The sequence below is a fragment of the Capricornis sumatraensis genome, chromosome 9 (assembly GCF_032405125.1).
Source record: "Capricornis sumatraensis isolate serow.1 chromosome 9, serow.2, whole genome shotgun sequence".
In the NCBI taxonomy this organism is placed as follows: domain Eukaryota; kingdom Metazoa; phylum Chordata; class Mammalia; order Artiodactyla; family Bovidae; genus Capricornis; species Capricornis sumatraensis.
In genome coordinates, this window is record NC_091077.1 from 43794576 (window position 1) to 43818861 (window position 24286).

Genomic DNA, 24286 nt, shown 5'->3' on the forward strand with positions numbered 1-24286 from the left:
GGGACCAAGGGGGAGGGGCCGAAGGCGGGGCCGAGTGAGGCCTTGCCAGAGGGGCTGGATGGAAGAGTCTTAATCTGGGCTTTTGTATTAAGGGGCTATGGCAAACCTGTTGGTTCATTTCAGTCGCTCAGTCGTGTCCGACTCTTTGCAACCGCATGGACTGCAGTACGCCAGGCTTCCCTGTCCATCATCAACTGCCAGAGCTTACTCAAACTCATGTCCTTTGAGTCTGTGATGCCATCCAACCATCTCATCCTCTGTCGTCCCCTTTTCCTCCCGCCTTCAATCATTCCCAGCATCAGGGTCTTTTCAAACGAGTCAGTTCTTCGCATCAGGTGGCTTTTTTTTTTTTTCCTTTAGGATGGACTGGTTGGATCTCCTTGCAGTCCAAGAGACTCTCAAGAGTCTTCTCCAACACCACAGTTCAAAACCATCAATTACTCGGTGCTCAGCCTTCTTTATTGTCCAACTCTCACATCCATACATGATTACTGGAAAAACCAAAGCTTTGACTAGATGGACCTTTGTTGGCAAAATAATGTCTCTGCTTTTTAATATGCTGTCTAGGTTGGTCATAACTTTTCTTTCAAGGAGTAAGCATCTTTTAATTTCATGGCTGTACTCACCATCTGCAGTGATTTTGGAGCCCCAAAAAATAAAGTCTGTCACTGTTTCCATTGTTCCCCATCTATTTGCCATGAAGTGGTGGGACCAGATGCCATGATCTTCGTTTTCTGATGTTGAGTTTTAAGCCAACTTTTTCACTCTCCTCTTTCACTTTCATCAAGAGGCTCTTTAGTTTTTCTTCACTTTCTGCCATAAAAGTGGTGTCATCTGCATATTTGAGGTTATTGATATTTCTCCTGGCTATCTTGATTCCAGCTTGTGCTTCATCCAGTCCAGCATTTCTCATGATGTACTCTGCATATAAGTTAAATAAGCAGGATGACAATATGCAGCCTTGAGGTACTCCTTTCCCAATTTGGAACAAGTCAGTTGTTCTAAGTCCAATTCTGACTGTTGCTTCCTGACCTGCATACAGGTTTCTCAAGAGGCAGGTCAGGTGGTCTGGTATTCCCATCTCTTTAAGAATTTTCCAGTTGTGAATGACAAACCTAGACAGAATGTAGGAAAAAAAAAAAAAAACAACCAGAAACATCACTTTGCCTACAGAGGTCCATATAGTCAAAGCTATGGTTTTTTCCAGTAATCATGTATGGATGTGAGAGCTGAACCATAAAGGCTAAGCCCTGAAGAACTGATGAATTTGAAAAGTGGTGATGGAGAAGACTTTTAAGAATCCTTTGGACTGCAAGGAAATCAAACCAGTCAATCCTAAAGGAAATTAACCCTGAATATTCATTGGAAGGACTTATGCTGAAGCTCCAATACTTTGGCCACTTGATGTGAAAAACTGACTCATTGGAAAAGACCCTGATGTTAGGAAATATTGGAGGCAGGAGGAGAAGGGGATGATAGAGAATGAGATGGTGGGATGGCATCACTGACTTAAGGGATATGAGTTTGAGCAAGCTCCAGAAGATGGTGAAGGACAGGGAAGCCTGGCATGCTGCAGTCCATGTGGTCACAAAGAGTCAGACGGGTTAGAAGTCAAAGTCTTCTCCAGTATCACTTTTCATATGCATCAGGGCTTAGCCTTTATGGTTCAACTCTCATATCCATACATGACTACTGGAAAAACCATGGCTTTGACTATACGGACATCTGTCAGCAAAGTGATGTTTCTGTTTTATATTCTGTCTAGGTTTGTCATTCACAACAAACTGTGGTCTCAAAGGACATGGGGGTATGTCCTTTAGTGGTGGAATATTGCACTCGGTGAGGTGGGTTGGACCTGGTTGAAGCTGGGTGGGGCCACAGGGTTGGGGAGAGGCTAGAGGCAGAGGAAGGATGCTGGGCTGTTAGATAATCGGGAATTAAGTCTGAGCCATGGGCCTGGGTTCTCTTTCATTCAGTTCAGTTCAGTCGCTCAGTTGTGTCCTACTCTTTGCGACTCCATGAATCGCAGCACACCAGGCCTCCCTGTCCATCACCGTCTCCTGGAGTTCACTCAGACTCACATCCATCGAGTCCATGATGCCATCCAGCCATCTTATCCTCTGTCATCCCCTTCTTCTCCTGCCCCCAATCCCTCCCAGCATCAGAGTCTTTTCCAATGAGTCTACTCTGCATGAGGTGGCTAAAGTACTGGAGCTTCAGCTTTAGCATCATTCCATCCAAAGAAATCCCAGGGTTGATCTCCTTGCAGTCCAAGGGATTCTCAAGAGTCTTCTCCAACACCACACTTCAAAAGCATCAATTCTTCGGCACTCAGCCTTCTTTACAGTCCAACTCTCACATCCATACACGACCACAGGAAAAACTATAGCCTTGACTAGACGGACCTTAGTCGGCAAAGTAATGTCTGCTTTTGAATATATTATCTAGGTTTTTCATAACTTTTCCTCTTTTAATTTCATGGCTGCAGTCACCATCTGCAGTGACTTTGGAGCCCAAAAAAATAGTCTGACACTGTTTCCACTGTTTCCCCAATCTATTTCCCATGAAGTGGTGGGACCACATGCCATGATCTTCGTTTTCTGAATGTTGAGTTCTTTCATTCATCCTAATTCAATGAGCATCTCCTATGCACAGGTAGAGTGTTGGACGTCTGGCTGGGGAAGGCTGTTAGAACCACTGAGACCATCCTACCAGGAAGCAGCACAGAGGGTTGCAGCCTGGAGTTTGCCTACTCAGCACTCAGGTAGGGCTCCAGGGGCCTTCCTGGAGGGGGCAGGGGTGGGAGACAGCAATGAGGCTTGGGCAGCATTCAGGCCAGAGGTGGGGTACTTGGACCAGGGTGCGGCAGTGTGTGGGGGGCACTACTAAAGGTAGGGTCCTCTTAAGAGGGGCAAGTTTGAAGGTTCAGGGGAGGTGATTAAGCTGTTTTTCATATTCTTTTAAAGAACCTTCTGAAGAACAGAAATTAGGAAAGTACTTCCCAGCTTTGGAGTCAGTCGCTCCCTCTGGCCAGCTGTGACCGAACAGGCCAAATGTACCTGCCTGTCCTGCCTTCTAAACTGATGTTGGGTGAATGAATGATGCAGTGGAGACAGCACACAGAAGCTGACCGCCCCATCAGAGCAGCAGCCTCCACCATTTCTTGGGGAGCCCTGCACATCGAGCAGAGTCCAGCTCTTCCAGCTCTATCCAGAGCTTACTGAGAAACACCCTGGGGAGGGGCTTGGACAAATTGCTCCAACAGCCTCCAGGAGACACCACCACCAGGCGCAAGCCTATGCAGAGGGCATTTGATATTCAGCACTCCCCCTCCCCACATAGTGACAAAAGGGAGAGCAGTTTCCCAAGCAGGCAGAATCTGGTTTGCAAAGGCTCTTCAGCCTCTGTGAACCAGCAGTTTTGGCAAGCTGAAAGCTTTCGTCCCACTCCCAACCTGACCCCCTCCCCTGCATCCGAAAGCCCAAGGCTTCCCTGGGGTACTCATGCTCTGGGGAGGGGGAGAGGGATGGAACCCACACAGCAATGTCCTTTGGAGACATGCTTGCATCCTGTATTTAGAAAACCACTCCTTGTTCAAAAAAAGGGGGGGAAAGTCAACAGGTCACTAGAACATGGGTCATAATGGGTCCCAGAGGGTCAGGATGGTCAGTGGCTGGTGGCAGGGGCCTGACTCTTGGCTGCTGGCTGTAATCACCAGCACTGGGAAGGGTCTGGAAGCATGGGGCCCTGGGTCCACGAGGGAGAGCAAGGTCCTGACACCTGCCCCCAACTAGGGGTGACAGTGACCTCCACTGTGCATGGAGAGCCACACCTGGCACCAAGACCACCACCAGATGTCACAAGCACTAAAATCCATACAAACATTTATTCTGCCCCTGCCTGGGGGTTGGGGACGGGGTCTTGGAAGGTGGGGCTGTGGGGCTTTAGAGAGAAGGGGAGGGCGGGGCTCTGGCGGGAAGACAGTGTCCAGAGGCCAGTAGGCCCTAGGGTTTCCAGAAGGTGAGGCCTGGGGGGCTGATGGAGGGGCTGGATTGGTTCCCAGAAGCCCCAGGGTCCAGGAAGGCTGAGGAGGCCAGATCCCACTGTCCAGGCCCAGGCTAGGTGGAACTCCTAGGTCCTGGTGGCCTTTGGGGCCCCGGCTGCACTCCCAGCTCCACCCCCACCCCCCAGGAGGGAAGGCAGCACCGGGGTCTTGCTCCTCTGGGTGGGGAAGACAACTGTCAAGTCATCAGGTTTAAATTCGAAATAATAAAAATAACAATACAAAATAAAAAGACAAACCCCTGTCACAAACAAACCCTTGACAAGCCTGCCACCCCCGCACCCTCCACCCACAAGAAGGGGCACCAGCAGGGCCTGTGGGGGTGGCAGGCCAGCCCCGCCAGTGGAGTCAGCAGCAGTCTCAGAGGACAGAGGTCAGGGGCAGAGGTGGGGATGGGCAGGGGCGGAGGGGCTCAGGGCTCCAGGGTCGGTCTCGGCGCTGGGCTCTCTGCCGCCAGCTCATCTGGTTCTCTTGGTTTTCTGTGTCTCGGCGACGTGGACAGGGTTAGCTCTCGAGATTTATTGCACTGTTTTGGAAGAGGCCTGGGGTAGAGGACGGGCCGGGGCTGTGGGAGAGGCGAGTGGGCGGGCAGGCGGCGGTCACCGCTTGGTCTTGGCGTCTTCTCGGATCTTCCAGATCACCAGGTGCATGCAGGCACTGGCATCCTCGCTGGAGCTGTGCCCGTCCACTGCAGGCAAACGGAGGTGTCAGGGCCGGGAGCCTGCAGCCCCCATAGCCCCCAAGGCCCCCATGTGCCCGTGCCCCAGCACTCACCATTGTCCTGGATGATCTGTCTGAGGTAGTCGGCCATGAGATTCCGCAGGGAGCGCTTGTAGGGGAGGCCCAGGCGATGCGGGAATAACACAGACGTGTCCACCACGGTGCTGTGGATGACCTGCAGGCGGGTGGACAGACGGTCAGAGAGGATCCCAGAGGGCATGCCGGGGCCTGGCCTCAGATTCCACAGCTCCCTTCCTGGATTGAGAACAATGGGCCCCAGCCGCTTTCTGGGAACCAGGACGGAGGGGACAGGGTACCTTCAAAGCCAGCAGGTCACTCTCCAGACTGTGACCGATGAGGACGGTGTCTGAGCTGAACATGCTAAGCAACACAGCCTGGACATCCCGGAGTGAGATGCTCGTGTCTGCAAGGTCAGCCTCGGTAACTCCTGAAAACCTGGGCGGGAGGAAGGAGGTGTTATGGAGCTGGGAGGCCCCAACCTGGGGCCAGACAGGGACTGGGCTGCAGGCAGAGGGTTGGACCGTGGTGGGGAATGGGCAGAGGGCACGCACCTAGTGTTATAGTCGACAATCTCGTTGTCTGGCCTGACAAAGGTGTCGTACACAACCTGGAGATCCGTATCCACCACTGTGACGCGCGTCAGCTCCAGGCCGTACGTGGTATAGGACTGCGGGGCCAGGGGACATGCCTCAGATGGAGGATCCTGACAGCACTTCCCGCTCCACAGCCCAGGGTCCCTGAGCCCCATAGGCGGCAACTCAGGCCCCACTTTTAGATACGGAACCCATGCCAGGGGCCTTCCAGGGGCTTCTCTGGGGGGTCAGAGGGAGATAAGAACATGGGTCCCCTCCCCGCGCCAAAGCTGAGCCAGGGGCTGTGTTGTGCACCAGGCCCTCATGCTCAGGTGCTGGCCAGGCTGTTGTGATATGAGCTCGGCAGGGAGATGGACTCACTGCCAGACACCCTCTTCTTCTGACGCCAGCACGGGCCCAAGGTTCTGCAAGAGGGACTGGGAAGCCCCTCCCGGGCAGCAAGCCCCCCGAGGCCTGAGGAAGTCCAGGGTAGCCGGGCTCACTCACCATCTCACAGTCGAGGGCATAGACTCCTGGATGCGCATCTCCTGAAAGCTCTTTCTCAAAAGTCTTCACGAACCCTTCCAAGTTTTCCTTCCGGCCATCCTGCACATGTTGCTTGGGGTGGGAGGAAGGGAAGATCAGGTGGTAGGCTCGGAAGGGCAAGGCTGGGCTCAGGGGCTGGGCTGTGCTGGCAGCAGTCACAGACTGTCCTTTACCCATGGTCTCCACACCAGGCGGGAAAATCAAGGATGGGAAAAGAGAGGCTTGGGGCCAGTGCTCCCCAGGACAAGGAATGACCCAGGACACTTACCTTGGCGACCTGACAGCCGGTAGAGCCTATGGCAGCTGAGCAGCACGTGTACTGAGTCTCCCAGCCACCGGCCACTAACAAACAGATGCAGTCAAGCAGGTCCAGCCAACACCCCGGCCCAGTCCACCACACCCAGTCTGCCTGGTGGGCAGGGGCTTCCCAAGCCTCTTCCCTAGAGGGGCACCAGGCCCAAGCAGGGCGTGAGGGGCTGAGACACCTGGCAGACCCCATCCCACCCTCACCCAGCACCAGTTCTCCTCACTAGGCAGTGACAACAAGCTTGGTGTAGCCCCAGGGAGGCTTGCTCACCCAGAGAGGGTCTAGGGTAGCCAGCGGGCAGAACTTAAGGAGCCCTGTATGTGCCCGTGAGTGGGAAATGGCCACACTGGCAACAAAAGGAAGCAAGCAGCCACAAGACAGGATGAAGCCTTGGTTCCCTTGGGCCAAACTGCCCCTGTTCTTCAAAGGCAACAGGGGTGGAAAGGGTACCCGGTGGGTGGGGCTGGAGACCTTCCTTTTATGAATGCTGTCACAGAAAGGCCTTTGTATTATTTTTTCCATAAAAACCCACAGTGGAAAACAAGTTACAATCAGAGCAGGCGACCAGCCCAGCCCAGCCCGGCAGGGGTCTCACCTCGGTTCCGGCGGAGCCGCCCCCAGTGGTAGTAACACTCCTCCTCGCGCACACAGCGGCCAGAGGAAGACACCAGGTACTCAGCGCCGCAGCGGCAGCAGATCCTACAGGAGGCTACCGGGTGGGGGGGTGGGGGTGGGGTGCATCAGGCCAGCCTGCCTGGCCCTGAACTCTGTGTCCACACCTGTTGGCTGTAACACTCCCTGTCCACAGACGGCCCCCTCCCCAGCACCCCAACCCCAGGGCGGTGGTGCAGAAGGTACTCACAGTCCTTGGGTTTCTTCTCCTCGGCTGTGAAGATGACGGCGCCACCAGGCTTCTCGGGGTGCGGGAAGGGGTAGCCATTCTCCTTGAGCTGGCCCTCCGTGAGCAGGTACTCCTTGAGGCGGCTGTACAGGGCGGCCCCTGGGGACATGGGAGAGGCGGTCAGCCCGTGGCCACACTGGGGCCACACCAGGGCCCTGGGAAAGGGGGCTGAGAGCTGCCGGGGCAGCCCTGGAGGAGCCAGGTTCACCTTTCAGATCCTCCACACGGGGGCTGCTAGGGCGGCTGAGAGAAAAGCTGGTCCTGGCAGCCAACTTGCCCCCCAGCACCACTTCATGGGACACCACCCTCCGGCTGCTGGTTTCTGGAAGAGGGTAGTGAACACAGTTCAGCATGAGTCCTTCCAAGTGCCCCGCTCCCCAAAGAAGGGAACAGCTTGACCTCCTGTGACCCTAATCTTTGGGGACCAGTAGGCTGCCTGGAAGCCCCTCCCCCTCCCTGGGGTCTTCGCTGCTCAGAAGGGAAGGGCAAGACCTCCATATGGGAGGAGGGGGCTGGCCTGCGCAGACGGAAGTGCAGAAGGCGCTAATGCATCCTTTAAGAAGCTTAGGAAGCATCCTCCTGCCTCAAGCTTTTGAAGAGGACCCCCCATTAGCAGCGGCCCCACAGCTCACTGAGGGGGACGGTTAACAGTGAGAAGAGGCTCTTTTGAGGGCGCAGGGCCAACATCACCCTCCCCAGGAGCCAGAAAACCAGGGACGGCAGAGCCTCTGTCTGACAGCCTCCTGACGGGAGGGGGGCTGCTGAAGGCTGAGGCCTGGGTCTTCCGGACACGACTTACTGTTGAGACCAGCTCCGGCACCCGGGCCCAGGCCGCGCAGCTTCTTGAGGGTGTTCACAGCCACGTTCAGGTAGATGTTCTTGCTGGGGCTGCGGTCGTAGGCTACCTTCTCCTCGTTGAGCGCCTGTGGGAGGACATGGACTCAGCCCCACCCGGCCCCGCCTCCCAACATGCCCCCACTCTCCCACCCTCACCACGCACCTTCTCTATGGCTTCCTGGTTAGAAGAGCAAAATTTGAGGCACTCTTCAATAAACAGGTTGAGATACCGCTGGCGGATGACAGTGGGGACTTTGCCCCCAAACTCTTTTGGGATAATGGGCTTCTTTAAACTCTAGAGAAACAGAGACCAGCAGAGGGTGGCACGCTTGTTCCCACCTGACCCTGGCCTGACCTAGCTCAGGGTCGACTCAGTTAAAGGGAGCCAGCAGGCAGTACAGACGGCTCACCTGTAAGGACGGGCTGTGCGCCACGCGCTTGGGGGCCATGGTGGTGGTGGTTTTGGATGCCATGCCCGACAATGTGCGTGTCTTCAGGGGCTGGCTGCCTGGCTCGGGGCCGTTGGGGTGCTGGCTGCTGCTGGCCGAGAGGGTCCTCTTGGCGCCTGTGGGGGCTGTGGGGGGACAGGGGCCGTGAGAGCAGGAGGACAGCACGCCCATCACCGAGCTGCAAAGCACCAGGCGGCCGTGGCCGTGGAGCGCCAGCAGGACATGCATCTGGGAGCACAGAGGAAGGGGCCGGGGTCGGGCCCGAGGGCTGTGAAATGACATCAGGCTCTATCGGCTTTCAGGTAAGTCCATCGAGGGGGTGGGGGTGAAAATGGGGCTTCAGAGGCCGGCTCAGGCAAGGTCACCGCCAGGGTGGTGCAGCGAGTGGTGGGGGGTGCAGGGAGCCTCTGCCACATGTTCCGGCCCCCGACTCCAAGGCATGGAAGTGTGAGGGACAAAAGGCCCTGGCTCCCGGGCTGAGCACCAGAGCATGCAGGTCGCCCCCAGCCAGCTCATTGTGACCAGCTGGCTGCCTGCAGCTGCCCCAGTGTTCTGCCGCTCCCTTTGATGAGATCACAAACCAGACAGAGGAGGGGGCCACCAGCAGGGCTGTCTCCAAGGGCCCCAGGCGGAGCAGCAGCTGGCAGTGAGGCTGGGGAAGGGGCATGGGGACAGAGTGAGACCACCAAGGCACGGACAGAGCAGTGACCCAAGCCTGCCCACAACAGGCTCAGCCATGAGGGAGGGGAGCTCCCCACCAGCCTCGTCTCTAAGGATGCACACTTCTCAGTGACAGAAGCGCTTTCAGGGTCACGTAGAGTAGGAGGCATCGGCAGGTGAGTCCCCCCTGAGGCTTGGGGGAACCACCCTGCCACCAGAGTGCAGGCAGTGACACCGCCACAGAATTGTACTAAGTCACCGGAGATGACCAGACAGCCGAGAGCAAGGTTAGACTTCTGAATGTGCACCTCAGGGCCACGGTTCAGTGCTCTCTCCCTTCCGGTCCCCTCGTGCCCTGCTGGAGATGGACTACATGACCGCTGGGAGCTCCACCTCAGGCACCCTGTGGGGAGGGCCAGGAACGCCGAGGGCTTTTCCTATGGGAGGCTCTAGCACCAGGAAACCTAAGGAGCCTTCAGACACTTGGAGCCGTCTCCTCAGGGCTGGCTCTTGGAGGGGTTTGGAAGCAGCAGCAAGGACACCCAGAGAGTTGGTCAGACAGCAGGGTCTCCCACCCAGGGAAGCCGAATTCTCTGCATCTGGATAAGCCTTCAGAGGCTGCACAGCCCTGCTCTTTCTGCATGCCTAAGCCCCATGCTTATCGGACCACTGAGGTGTAACAGCTTTAAGACAAGCCCAAGTCAGAGGACAGTAGCCTCAGGGTGGGAGAGGAGGAAACCCAGCCCCAACCCCTCCCCCAGATCCACTGGTTTGACTGGAGGGTTGAGGGCCTCCAGAGCCACTCCCTCATTAACACCTTGTGAGGTGCCACACCTGGGTGGGAGCCTCCTAGACCAGGCCAGCAGGGGAGGGGTGGAGAGTCACTCTCAGTCTGAGGACAGACAGTGAAGGCAGGAAGCCACCCTCAGACTCCCCAGGGTAGCCCCGCCAGGCACCTCCCATTAGCAACGGGGCTGCTTCACAGATAAGCATAGACATCCAGCCAGCAAGGCTCAAGGCCACAACCGCCCCCACCCCCCACCACCCCCCGCCCCGGCAGAGCAGGAGCCAGGCTGGGGCTCTCCCTGCTGGTGGCAGCACTCCCCAGCCTCTGGGACCCACCTGCAGCCAGGAGGGGGTTGGGGACATGGGCGATCCTCCGCTTCTCTCCTGGGGCCGAGATGTGGACAGAGCTGGGCTTCTCACCCAGCTGCTGGGCGGCCTGGAGCCAGCCGGCTGACTCCCTCTGCGCCTGCTGGGCCCGTCGGTAGCACACCTCCTGGGCGGTCGGGGGCCGGGCAGGGGGCGCAGGGCCTCTCCTCATGGGCTCCGCCTGGGTGAAGAATTTCAAGCCCAGGACGCTCTGGGTCAGAGGCCAGAGCAGGCCTTCCAGGACATCAGAGGCAGCACTGCAGGATGGGGCAGGCCAGCCCAGGGACCTTCTCCTGGGCGGGCAGGTGCCCTGGAGGGAAGCAGCTGGTCTTCATCTGAGTCTGCTGACCACATGGAGAGAACCAGCTGGGTTTCCTCCCAAGTGTGCTCATACCCAGGCAGGAACCACCTTGGCGCTTCAGCACTCAAATTCACCGTGATGCTTGACTCTCCCCGGCCCTGCCCAGCCCTGCCCTGCTGGCTTCTGTGTGCCCAGTCCCCTCAGCCCTTCTGTAGACACAGGCTGTGTGTTCCCACCCACCCATTAGATTATATACTGCTCGATCCAATCTTCTCTGAACGGTATTTTCAGAATGCCCAGCAGGGTGCAGAGGGACTGGTGAGTGGATCACCTCCATTTCTCTCTTCTGCCCCAGTCTTCCAAGTGCTAGCTCACTGACCAGCCCCACGGTGACTGACAACTGATCCTGTCTGTACATGACAAGGGAAGAACCCTAGGCTCAGAGATGTGGCAGCACTTGCCCAGGATCACAGACCACCTCTGAACTGGGGCTGGGCAGTGTGACCCTGCTGGAGGGCTGCCCTCACCTGGCTTACCACGCTCCGTGCTCTGCCCCCCGGCACTAAGCACACCTTGATGACCGGATGTGGGTCCCAAGACTTCTCTGCAGGGCACGAGCAGAGCCAGAGGCCCCCAGCAGCAAGGGAGCGTGAGGAGGCCCTACCTCTGTAGATGGGTGCCCATTCCCTCAGACACTTACCTCCTTGCCTTGCTTGGAGAGGTGAGAAATCCTCCTCTTCTGCCCAGGAAACAGCGTGGTCAGGCCTGAATGCCCCTTGTCCTCAGTCTTCTCCTCCTTGGGGGGCTGAGACACAGATCTGTCCCTCAGTGAGCACCCCCCACACCAGCCACAGCTCCTCTCACTCGTCCTGGCCTGGGGTAAACCCAGGCCTGAGACAGGAGCAGGTGAGAAGACACTAACTGGCTGCCTAGCTGGAGAAGGGGTTTCAGGGTTCTCACCTCCCCCTAGAATGTGCACAGGCCCTGCCTCCAGGTGAGGACATAGACTTGGCACCTGGGCCCATCTCTCAAGGCCCCCAGAGGGTGAGTTCTGCAGACCACCCAGCCCACACTTCCACCCACCCACCACAGGGACCAGTGCAGGTTCACAATTGCGGGGATGAAGGAAGAAATGAGAAAGGCATAGGGCCAGGAACAGGGAGGGGCACTAAGGAGGGGGGAGCAGGGGGTGGGGCAAGGGTCCCACTAGGGATCCCCCCGCAGCTGCAGGTTGCCTGTGGGACTGGCTGTGCCAGCTTCGTTCAGAGCAAAGCTCCCTCTGGTGGTGAGGTGGGGACACTGCAGCAGGAAACCAGAAAGGTGGAGGCTGGCTGAGTTTGGGGGTCTGAGAAGAAGGAAAGGGGAAAGGAGGGGAAGGGGGACTGCAAGGAATATGGAAGCAGTGAGAGAGGCAGGGGAGAAGCAGGATCAGGAGCGGGCAAGTGGTAGCCATCCAGGGGTCTGAATTATGAACGAGTTGAGAGGCTGACGCTGAGAAAGCTGTCTCCATTGGGTGCCGGGACTCCGGTCACAGGAGTCAGGGAGGTGCCTGGCTTGCCTGCCCTCACCTGCCGGGCCAGGCGGCCCTTGTCCTCAGTCTTGACGGCCGTTGACTCGTTGAAGATGCGCAGGCACTCTTCCATGGGGTCGGAGTCAAAGTCAACTTCCTTCTCCAGGGCCGAGTAGTCCACGTCAGAGCCCGCCCCCGAGGAGGAGGAGGAGGAGGAGGAGGAGGGGGGCGGGGAGGCCTTGAGGCGCTTGGGCGGCCCCCGCGCGGCCGACAGACCCAGGCTGGAGTCGGAGTCCGAGTCTGAGTCTGAGCTAGAGCTGAGGCTGGGGGGAGCGGGAGGCCGGGTGGCCGGCGCCTGGGGCCGCGGGTCCTCGTCCTCACTCTCATCCCCGAAGAGCTCAGCGTGGCTCAGGGTCCGCCTGGGCAGCTTGGGGGCGTCCCGGGGGGCGCCCTCGTCCAGCGAGCGGGCCTTCCTCTCTGCCAGCTTCCCTGACAGGGTCTTCCCAGCTATCCTATCTGACGGTTGGCGGGCTGCCCCCTGTGTGGGGCTCGGCAGCGGTCCTGGCCGTTCAGGTTGGCCATTCCCTGAGCTGGCCACCGGAGTGGCTGAAGATGGCTTTTTCTTGGTCCCTTGGGGCCGCTCTGCCTTGTGCCAGGGGCTGCCGGCCTGCGGGCCCCTCCTGTCTGCAGCGGGCTTCTCAGCCGGCCTCCCTCGTGCACCATCCTTGCCCTTATCTGTCTTCCGGACACTGTCCTTGTGGCTGGCGGTGGGTGGCACCCCACTTTTCTTCTTAGGCCTCCCCTCCTTGGGGCTGCTGCGCTCTGGCGCAGCCCTGGCTGGTGAGCTGGGCTTAGCCAGGGGTGGCCTGCCTGGGCTCCGAGGAGGTGGCCCGAGATCCTCCACGTCACACTGCACCGCCATCTCCTTGGTCTCCCGAAGGCTGCCCTCCTCCAGTTCAGGGCCCTCCCTGGAGCCCGGCTTCCCCGGGGCCTTGCTCTCAGCGCCCCCTTGAGCTCTTGAGGGGCTGGTGGTGACGGGTTTGTCACCCGGAGCGACAACAACATCATCATCCGAGTCCGAGAACCTGGCATCACAGCTGCCAAAGGGGTCACAGGGCTTCTTGGGTGCAGGTGTGTAGGGCTCGCTGCCACGGGAGCTCCGGGGCCGCTTGGGGGCCCTTTCGTCCTTGGTGCTGGCCCTGCTGAGCAGGCGGGCAGAGAAGTTGGACAGGGGGTCATACTCCAGGTCTGTAGACGGCTTTGAGTTGTCTACCACGTACTTACTGCTGGAGACGGGGCGGCCATATCGCCGGGGCTGGCCCACGGCCTTGGGGACATACTCCAGGGCACCGCCACCCCCTCCACCATGGCCCTGAGCCCGGTCTGGCGAGGCCAGTGAGTACTTGCAGCCAGGCTCAGCAGTGGCAGCCAGTGGGGTGGGCTGATAGCTGGCATCGGGGCTCAAAAGGCCATGGCCGCTGGGGTTGTAATCGAAGGACAGTGGGAAGGCATCCCCATCCAGGCTGGTGGCGGGACAGGCAGCAGGGCCATGAGGTGCCAGGACGGGGGCCTCGGCCGAACCACACTCCCGGGCCGTCTCCAGGAGCTCCTGGTAGCGCCTCTGCTCCAGCTCCACCTCAGAGCGCACGGCCTCGATGGCCTGGTTGACCAACTCCAGCTCCAGGATGTCTGAGTGGGAATCAATGCCTCTGCCCAGGACGCCATTCTCCCTCTGTGAGGGGGGCTTGGGCAGCTCAGGGTTGTATGGGTCATAACCGAGCCCTGAAATGGAGAGGAGAAACAGCCATGAGAAGCCTGGTGCAGCAGCGGCTACCTGAGCTGGTGACTGGCCACTGCCTAACCCCAGGCCTTGACCGTTGGGGCCAGCAGGGAAGAGCAGAGAACCAGCCTTCCAGAACCTGCCAGGGCCAGGTCTATGGCTGACCGCACAGAAGCTCTGGCAGCAAATCAAGGATCCTGGAGGGTCCCTCCATGCAGGTCCTGCCACCAACTGGGGTGTGGGGTGCAGAGCCTGGGATCTTCCTGACCTGGAACATGGATGGTGAGGTCTGGGGAGCTGGATAAGGGTGGGCTTCCCACATGGCTCAGCCCACGCTTAAGCCATACCACGCAGCTCCCTGAAGCCAGGGAGGCAGGACAACACTGGCAGAAGGCCAGCCAGCCAGGGCCAAAAGCACAGGGCACAGAGCCATCTGACTTGGGGGCAGGGAGCAGAAGGTGGGCCCGACACAGCCCACCCAGAGCAGCGGGCAGCCATGCACAGCCCTGCCTGGTGCCTGTGCCTTTAAGGCTCTGTCCTCCCACAAGCCTTCTCGCCCACAGAAAAGTCCACCGGTGGCGCATATACCAGTGAGGACATGGAAAGTCCTGAAGGGTCGACTGTGAGGTGGCAGCTGGGGTGTACACAGGACAACACAGCAAAGTTCACAGGGGAAGCAAGGCATGCTGTCCCCAGAACGATGCCAAAGTGTAAGATGTTCAGACAACACGTGACGTTGGGGAAGCACAGTGGGGTGGACAGCAGGGCAGGCATGGAACACTCACGTCTGCATCAGAACAGGGGTGGTGGGGCAGCTGGTGGGCAGGCGGCTGCTGTTACTGACCCGTCTTCAGGATACATTACACAGGAGCAGCCCAGCACCACCCAAGCTGGCAGGGACCTCACAGGAGACTCCCTTATGGACAAAGGTGCAAAGCTTCTCTGTAAGATGTGAGCAGGTAAAGCCCAATGCCCCCAGAAGTAAGCAGTCAACTAGATTCAATTGTTTCAGAATTTAAAATGGTTCCTGGTTAGAGCATCTCCCAGACACGAGTCTGTGAAACTCTGAAGAAAAAGTGACTTGTTCTGATGCCCTGTGCTTGGCCATGCTACAGGAGCCTCAGGATGGAACCAGCTGTGGCTCCACTCTGGGCCTCTGACCTCCAGAACTGCCAGAGGAAACCCTGTGCTCTTCTAAGGTACCTGGTGAGGAGGGCTCTTACTGCAGAAGCCCCAGGAAACGCAAACACCCCTGAGAGGGGACGCACAGGAGAACTGGCGCTGCTGCAGGACAGGGTGAGTACCTGGGCTGCTGGAGGACCAGGAGGCCAGGGGTGCAGGTTCCATCACAGACCTACTGTTCGGCTTTTACCCTGGAACCTATTTCTCAAGTGACAATTGAGAGGACATGTGTGTCTGTGCTTCAGACCACCCCAAACACACCCAGCCTGCAGGTTATAGACAGGGTGGCAAAACCGAGTCGCACAGGCCACAGCGGGACTGGGTGCTGGTGACTGGTCAGAACACAGAGCCACTTGCCCTCTGCCCCAGAAGAGGTTCCGGATGAAGCGACCATCCAGAGGTCCAGAAACCCCCAAGGGCAGGATCCAGGGCCCTCCCCACAGCTGACCCTAACCCACAGCGGGCCCACAGCCACTTGCAGCCCATGTGAACAGAAAAGCCAGTGCTCTCTCCTCCCCTCGAAGTCTTGGATGCCCAGAAGAGTGGAGCACCTAAAACACAAGCTGAGGGGCACTGACGGGGCATGCCAGCAAGGGGTGGGCTGGGTCCTGCAAGTCTTGGGGGCACTCCAGCCCCAACCCCCCTCACTCCCTGACCTCCCTCCTCCTGAGGCTGAGATGGCTCCCAGTAGCAGGGCTCATCTGGGGGAAATGCCCCTCGCCCAGGAGGGAGTGGGGTTCTAATGGATGGAGGTCCTCCCCACTCTGACCTGCTCTGGAACAGGCGGCAAGGTGCCCCAGCAACACAGAAACCCCCCGGAGTGCCTCATGGCCTTCTCACGCCAGAGTTCAGACCTCTGCACTTCATGGTGTGACAGGAATCCCACCACAAGCCCGCACTTGGGAAGCAAGGAGAGGAAGGAGGTGCCCAAAGGGCCAGGCCACAAGTAAGGAAGAGGGCGGCAGGCTGCCAAGGCCCCAGGGGGGCCCCGCTGGGCACCCTGATGGGGAGATGAGCTCCTGCTCTCTGATGAGGGCCTGCATTAACGTCAGGGGGCTTCCTGAGGGCAGTACCCCCTCCACTTCCTGCAGCCTCCACGGCCCAACACTCAGACTCTGAAGGGAGTAAGCCCCTGGCCAGGCCCAGCCCCTGAGATCTGGGCATCCCAGAGCCCTGCCAAGGTGGGATGTTTCAGTACCAGGGAGGCTCCCTCTCCACACCCCACCAGGCTAAATGGAAAAAAAAAAAAAAAGAGAGAGAGGGCAGAGGATCTAGGTCATGACCCTCCCCTCTAAGCCTCAGTGTCCCTGAGGTGACACCAGGCTGCAGGTCTAGGCACATCAAGCACACAGCTGCTGGGGCTTGGCTGCAGACCCTGAGGCTCAGAAGTGTGTGGGAACTACAGTTTGACCCCCATGCTTCTGCTGAAGCTTCTGGAGGCCTCTGGGGGGAGGCAGGTAGATGGAGAAGGCATTTGTGATGCTATCTAGCCCCCACCCCACCCTGCCTCAAGGGACCAGCCCTCAGGGGACCAGGAGGAACTGGAGAAGCTTCTTGAGAAAACCTTTGCCAAGCAACAAGTGACCCTCAAGAGGTGGAGAGGGGCCATGGCACCGCAGAAGCACCTTCCCGTTAACAGGGAGTTAATCTGGCTGGAAGCCAACAGGCGCTCCTTTGGGGTTTGTACCAGGGAAAAATGCCTTTGGTAAACAAGACTAATTGGCTGTTTTTCAGCAAGAGATCAACTCTCAAGCTGACTGGGAAAGCTCCTGCAAGGCCTGGCTGCTGGGGTTACACTCTCAGAAGTTCCTGCCCCAGACCCTGGGCAAGAAATGGGCTACCAAGTGGGGCCACCACTGAAGAGACGCCTTAGGGAGGCCCCTGGCAGCTCCTGGGCTGTCTCCGAGCCTGGTCTTTGTGTGACAGCCCCCTCCTGGTTCTGGCACCTGAGGCCGCTCTCCCCATGACCTGGTCCCAACACGCCCTGGTCACCAGCTCCAGATGGCCAGGCATCCAGCATGGCAAAGCCCAGGCCGGCTGTTCCACCTCCAGCCAGGAACAGATACTCACGGCCACGGTGCTTAGGGAACAGATCGCCCAGAGAGCCCACTTTAGGTGGAAAGACAGTGTAGGGTGGCAGCTGCCCGAATACCTCTGAGCCCTGTCCTCTGCTCCCCGTCGCACCCTCAGTTGAGGAAATACTCCGCAGACACCTGGCCCACAAGCTCCAGCTGCAAGTGCAGTTAATGAGCAGACAAGTGGGCAGGAAGGTCCCACTGGGAGGCATGGGCTCCAACGCAATCTACTCTAACTCTGAGGCCTTCCCCTTTAATCCTCACACCCATCCTGCCTGCTCTGGTCCCCCTCACAGAAGAGGCTGGGACTGGGGCAGTGCCACACCCCAAAACCCTGGCTCCCCTCCCCAGACCAGAAGACCCAGTACCACCTGATTCTCTATGGTCTGAAGGACTCTCCACCACCCGACCTTCCCCCTACGCCTCTGGCCCCCATCAACAGACGACATGCACATGGCAGTGCAGCCCCTACTTTGTGCCCTGGTGAAACAGCAGTGGGGACTCTTTCGCCCCAGGGGATGGTCACAACCCAAGGGGGCAGGCCAGGGGGCCAGGAAGAGACAGGCACCATCTCTGTCACATGAGAAATGAGTAGGACAAAAGAACCAGTCAAAGGAGAGCAATGAGGTCAACTCCTTTGGCAGGAAGCTGCCCAGGTGGCAGAAGCCTCGAAGGCAGAGAGAGGAGGACTATCAGCTTCCAGACACCAGGCAAACTCCTATTCATCCCTCAAAACCCAGCTCAGCAATCGCTTGCCTGGGAATACTTGCCCGACTTGTTGCAACCAATGGCTCGCTCTCCTGGATTCTGGCCCAGATATGTGCTGCTGGACACTTCTTCCCTCCCAGAGGCCCCCAGGTGATCTACAGATGAGTACTGAATTCAGACAGACCCGAAGAGCCCTGGAGGGTGCCAGAGCCAGCTCCGGATTTCACAGCTGACTCAGAGGCTGGGTGGACCATGCCTGTGTGTCTGTGCCGAGCTCACAGCTAAGATGGCCAAGCCCCACCTCCCTCTGCCCTCGCCATGAACGCTCAGGTCTGCCAGCCACCTGTCCTGCTCCCTACACTTTTCTGGGCTTCCAACCCTGCCTGGAACCTATGCAGACTGCTCGGGGTGGGGTCAGCCTTCACAGAAAGCCTCAGCCATGGGTCCATCACCCTAAAATGACTGGCACAGTTTTTGTTGTGAGTTAGATCACACCGACAGAAGTCAACCTTCCACACAGGAATGGCTTTGACACCAACAAACCAAGTTCCTGCACAACCACTGTTCAAGTGCAATGTTCTCGTCAAGGGGATTCTGAGGGAGGAGCCGGGGCAGAGGAGGACAGCAGGGCAAGGATACTGCGCAGGACAGCTGGATGGGACAGGAGAGGAGCACTGCTTGTTGAGGGGCCTATCTCGTGGCCCCACCCTGCAGAAGCGGTGGCCGAGGCTGAGCAGTGGGAGGCTAGGCTCCTCGCACCATGGAGGATGCTGCCCCAACGCCTTCACCTGAGGCTCTACTCCACCTGTGGGGCTGCAAGCCTGCCGTGGGGCTGGTGCCTCCCCTCTGCTGTATGCTCTGGGGATGGGGTGCACTCAAGCATCCTGCATAGCCCCTGAGCTCTCCGTGCTGCTGTGCTGTCCTCGCTGACCCAACCCTGGCGCTTGGGTCCCGGAGGAGCTGCGCCGGGGCGGGGGGGGTTGGTGCGGCAATTCTCAGGGTGGTGCTCTCTCAGCAGGCTAAAGGCGGCTCTCTCATCCCATCCTCAAATACAGAAGAAGGACAGGGCTGGGACACTATTCAGGCTCCTCCATCTCGTTTGACAGCACTGACACTTGAAGCTGGACAAGACCACACGTATGCAGGGAAAGGGAACTGTCACGGGCACTGTGAAGCGCTGAGCGGCATCCCTGGACACCCCTTCCCCCTACCCCCCCGGTGCCAGGAGCCCCCTACTTCCTGACAACCACAGATGTGTCCCCGGGAAGGTCAGTATGAACTCCAGGAGAGACACTGCTTTGCTGACACTAAGCAAAGAACCCTAAAAATGCAAAAAAAAACCAGCTCTGGGGGCAGGTGTATCCTTATTCAAATGGCCCGAGCCTGGATCTGGGCAAGAAGGCTGGTCTAGAAAGCTCCCCAAGTGCTTCAAGAGGGGCCACCAGGTGTGGGAACCAGAGGCACGGGGCAGGCCTCACATCTCGCTGGGGTTTCTGCAACCTCGACAAAAGGACCCAGCTCCCAAGAAGGGCAGGGTTGCAAGTACAGGAAGGACAGACAATGTCCCAGGTTGGGAGGAGGCACAGCAAGCCTGCTGACGCGGGAGTGGGGACATCGCCACATACAAGACACGTCTCCTTTGACTTTCCAGTGGTTTCCTGTGTGTTTAAAATGAACATTACTCTGAGTCCAAAAAAAAGCACTCTGAAGAGAGATGACTTAGCTGGGATGGGACACTGCCTCTGAAGATAGGGGCTGCACCACCCACTGAACCTAGATCACCCTCGCCCTGGCGTAAGGGATTCGTGCTGCTCTGAAAACCCACAGCACCTCTCCTCCACTCCCTCTTCACAGAGAAGTCAAGAACAATGGAACCACCCACCGGATGGCAGTGCAGGCTCCTCCCCTGGGAAGTGGCAAGCCTGGGTCCCCTGAGCCTGATGGCCCAGCTCCCTTGGCTGAGCTGCACCTGTGCACACAGCTCCCCAGGAGAGGTGGGGAGGTGAGACTGGTGACCCGGATCTTTTCCAGGGTGCTCCTGCCCCCAGGGAACACTGGGTGAAGTCTGGGGACACTTGTGCTTATTAAGATTGGGGGACTCCTGGCACCAAAGAGGTGGGGCCAAGGAGGCTGCTCTACCCTGCACAGAGCGCAGGATATCCCCTCCCATAGCCCCCCACCAGTTTCTGGTATTCATGGCTCCACCCTCTCCCAACGAAGTCAGAGGCCCTTGACAGGTCTGACCCAAGACCACACCTGGCGGCAAGCTAGGGAAGCCCTGGAGGTAGTCAAGTACCTGGCCAGACCTTCAGATACACAGGTGACACAGCTCTCTGCTGGGCTTTCCCTCCCAGGAAGGGTAGCAAAGGGTTATGCATGGCTCACTCAGGAAGAGAAAGCACCATACAGAAAAACACTCCCCTTCTGTCTCTGAGCACGGCCATCAGGGCAGTGGGGAGTCATGCCCTTGTGAATCCTCTGGCCCCAGCCCATGGGGAAGGCAGCGAAGGGCTACTGCCCCTTCAGAAGCACACACTTCTCTGGCTGCAACCCCCCCTTCCCACCTGACTCCTGGCCCTTAGCATCCTTTAAGAAGCAAGGCTTGCTCTCAGGACACCAGACCACAAGGGTCCCCCAGGGGCCCAATGTGAGACCCAGGCAAGCTGCCACCACCACCAGCTGCTGCCACCACCACCAGCTGGGGCCACCCTGCCTTCCAGCACAAGTCAGGGCTTCCTCCGGCCGGTCTTTGGGAGATTTCAGTGCTTAGGCCCTGCAGCATGGTGAGGCCCTTCCCCAGGTCTCACTGCTGCCTCTAAGCCTCAGGACACAGCACTGACCCCACACGTGATGGGCACCCAGGTGCCCGGCAGCAGGAAGTGAGGGGGCAAGGGCCTGACGGCCCTGATCCGACCCCATGAGGCGCACTTACCGACCACGTGTACACAGGTGTGTGACTTCCCCTCTCTGGGCCCGTCTCCTTGTCTGTAAAATCGGGACAATTGTCCCTCCCACCAGTTAAGAATCATGAATAAAGAGTATGCCTGAGGGTGCACGGCAGTAAACTGGGCAACCCCAACGGCGCATGGGGGTGAGGACCCTGGAGCACAGGACGGTGGATCTAAGGGTCGGAAAGAATGGGATGGGCCCTACATGGGCCTCAGGGGGCCGGCAGACCAAGGCCGGAGGTGCTGGAAACCCTACATCCCAGCTGCAGGCAGTCAGTACCATCTGCATCCCTGCCCAGCCCACCCTGGCCGAGCATCTGCTCTTGGGCCATGTCAGTCTGCTCACAGGGGGACCCAGACAGAATCTGGCCTGTGGCTGCAGCCTCTCCAAGCCCCACAAGAAGTGTGCCTGTCAAAATCCAGAGCAAGGGGGAGCTGAAAGGTGCAGGGGCAGGGGGAGGCACACCTGAGCCCGCCGAAGAGGAGGAAACAGAGCATTAGAGAGGCCCCACAGCAAGACGGAGGTTGAGCCGCAGGAAGAGCCCCACCCGACCCCCAGAGGAGAGGAGGACTGCTTGTTCTCACCTGCAAAAGGAAAATGCAGACACACTGGGGTCAGGGGTAGGCAGCTGCACTTTTTCCTGTGGGAAAGTGAAGCAGACAGGACCACATCACCAATGGGTTCTAAAAAATGACACTTTGGGAAACTGGCCATTTGTGACGCAGGAAGACATCAAGAGACCAATGAACTTGGGAGAACACATGAGAGAGAAATCAGCGCTCTTGGATGGCTGGAAGTCAACCTATGGGCCTGCAGACGAGTCACTGCCCAGGGTCTGAGGGAGCCGGCCTGCCCCTAGGCATCAAGGGCTCTTTACAGAACACCATGCAGACCGCACCTGCATGTCAAAAGATGGAGTCAAAAAGTGCACCCGGGCAGGGTGACCCCCAAGGAGCGTCCCACTCAGGCCTGAAGCTCAGGCACCTGTGGGCACAGCCATCTTCCTTCCTTGAGGGAAGGTTCCCAAGAGCCAGACCGGTGTCCCACCCAGGTGTGCAGCCTGACCTTGAATGACGGCATCTGGGCAGTTGATGCAAGGCCAATGGGCCAAGCAAAATTTATGGTGGAAATCTGAGACAATTCTACCTTTTTTTCCCCTTTCAGGGGGCGGGGGAAACAGGCCTATGACTTCATACTAGCAAGAGTGCTTCTCAAGTAAAAACCTCTGAGATGAAGATCTGTGTCTTAAGCAGAAAGAGAGAGGAGACTGAACAAGGAAATCTGGGTCCGATGGACAGAGGCAGCCAATCCCCTAGAACAGGGGCCACAACCGGAGCCTGAATTCCCCTGAAAGGAACAACACATATCCTCCCCGGAGACCGTTCCTTGTGATGCCCCTCTTTTTGCCCCCGTTCTTCATGTCTCTGCTCAAGGCCCACACCTCCTAAGAGAAACAGTGCCTGCCTCCTGGCAGCTCTCACCTGAACTCTGTGACATTGACAATCACCACGTAGAGAGACGCGCAGCCTCTGAACGTCCTCTCGGAAGTCTGCCCCTCATCCCAACACACACACACGCAATCAATCAGGTTTGACTCCCTCCCTGACCCTAGCATGACACACAGGGCTCGACACCCAGTCGGAGAGCTCCTAAACAAGACTTTCTCCACTCCGCTGTTGTCAACAGGGGCGGCCACGAGCAGAGGTGCGGCGGGGGAACGGGCGCGGAAGTAAACAACGGCTGCAACCAACACCCCGGGCCGGGGAGGGGGCGGGAACGGTTCCCCCGGCAGGAGTCCCGAGCCTGTTGACCAGTGCTGGCCGCGCTCTTTTCCCGACCCCCACGCGCTTCACGCTCGCGACACCTCTAGGAGAACAGGTCCTCTCACTGTTTAGGTTTTACACTTGCGAAAACGCAGGCTCAGAGGACCTGAGACCGGCACTGCGCTCTGGGGTGGGTGGCCCCGGCTTGGAGGGACGTCGCTCGCTAGTGTACAGGGAGAGAGCTGAGCGGGGAACGGGAAACCGGGGAAGCCCGGGTGCTGGGGTCCAACCCTCGACGGGGAACCGAACTCGGAGCGGGCAGGCAGACATTACCTGCTGCGGGGGACACCGCTCCACCTTCGCCGGGCGCGCCCGGGCCCCGGGCCCCGCGGTGCCGGAAGTGGCAGTAGGGCCGCCGGCAGGGTCCCCCGGGCGCCCCAGCCCAATAGGGGCAGTCGATGGCCCGGAAGAAGCCTGTGGAACGTAGCATGGTCCGTCCCGCGGCGGCGCCCCGGCCCGGAGCCGCCGGGCCCCCTGGCCCCCTCACTGATGCCGCGGTCGCCGCCGCCCGCGCCTCACGGACCCCGCCGCCGCCGCCATCTTGCTCCGAGGTCCCTGGAGGCCCCCGGGATGTTGCCGCAAGGGACCCCGGGAGCGGCTGCCCGAAGTGCGCCTGATCAGAAACGCCTGCCCCCGCGGGATCGAGACGGATCGCAGGCCCCTGGTCTAAGACACATGGCCCCCAAGAGAGGGATAGAGGACATAGGCTGCCCTGTCTGAAGCCTCAGAGTGCCTCGCCGGCGCCTCCGCCGGGTCCTCTAGCGGCAGCAGCGCCATCTTGAGCCCCAGGCCTCTGCGGCGTCAGGGCTGTCCAAGGCGCGCCTGATAAAAAAAAAAAAAAAAAAAAAAAAAAACCCTCACTGCCAATGTTCTTGTCTGGAGAATCCCAGGGACGGGGGAGCCTGGTAGGCTGCCGTCTATGGGGTCGCACAGAGTCGGACACTACTGAAGCGACTTAGCAGCAGCAGCCCCGCTACGGCTTATTTGCATTCAATTTGTGTTTTATTAGCTTGTCTTCCTAAGGCGCCCTCTGGTGGTCTATTGGAGTTCTGCAGATGCATCTCAACGGCACCTGAGTTACCCAGTTCAGGCTGCGAAACTCAACTCCGCCCGGGTTGACTTGCGGTAAGTGCTTCATTTCCCCCACCTGGACACTTGCGGCAGTTAAATCTCCAGGTACACCAGAGGAGACCTGTTCCGATTCATTCATCGGTCTACCTAATATTTGAGCACCTACTGTATATCAAGGCCATGCACCAAAGTATATTATCCAGTTACCAGATGATGGAAATTTCAGTGGTTTCTGGTTTTCGTCTATGGTGAATCGTGCTACTGTGAACATGCGTATATATGTATGTGAGCACCAGTTTTGTTTCAGTACTAGTTTTTCAAATGGTGTAAATGTGTTTGTTGCCCATTTAAAGAATTGTGAGAGGACTTCCCTGGCGGTCTATTGGTTAAGACTGCGCTCTCAATGCAGAGGCATGGGTTTGATCCCTGGTTAGGGAACTAAGATCCCGAATGGCTGCACGATGCGGCCAGAAAAAAAAAATCGGGGGAAATGTTGCAAGAAACTACAATTTCCAGGCTGTCCACCATCTGGCAATTACCAAGGATCCCACTGAGCAGGGGATAGTCTTCTTAGGTCACCTCCCACTTATCCCAGCCAACTTTTCTCCCTACCACAGCCACCTGGCCCTGCAGACACAGAGGCTTGAGACCCCCTAACC

The 24286-nt window shown here is 58.4% G+C and overlaps 1 protein-coding gene across 1 annotated transcript; it reads right to left on the reverse strand.

The window, feature by feature from the left end:
• Positions 1-3910: 3910 nt before the first annotated feature.
• On the reverse strand, positions 3911-22986 carry REXO1 (RNA exonuclease 1 homolog). The gene is made up of 16 exons (XM_068979971.1): positions 22830-22986; positions 12098-13821; positions 11230-11334; positions 10199-10409; positions 8378-8541; positions 8131-8262; positions 7930-8053; positions 7339-7452; positions 7092-7229; positions 6825-6938; positions 6191-6264; positions 5884-5994; positions 5356-5471; positions 5101-5239; positions 4838-4958; positions 3911-4751 (listed from the first exon to the last, which is right to left on the reverse strand). The coding sequence occupies exons 1-16, from the start codon at positions 22984-22986 to the stop codon at positions 4663-4665; spliced, it is 3633 nt and encodes a 1210-aa protein (XP_068836072.1). The 3' UTR covers positions 3911-4662.
• Between the last annotated feature and the right edge of the window lie 1300 nt (positions 22987-24286).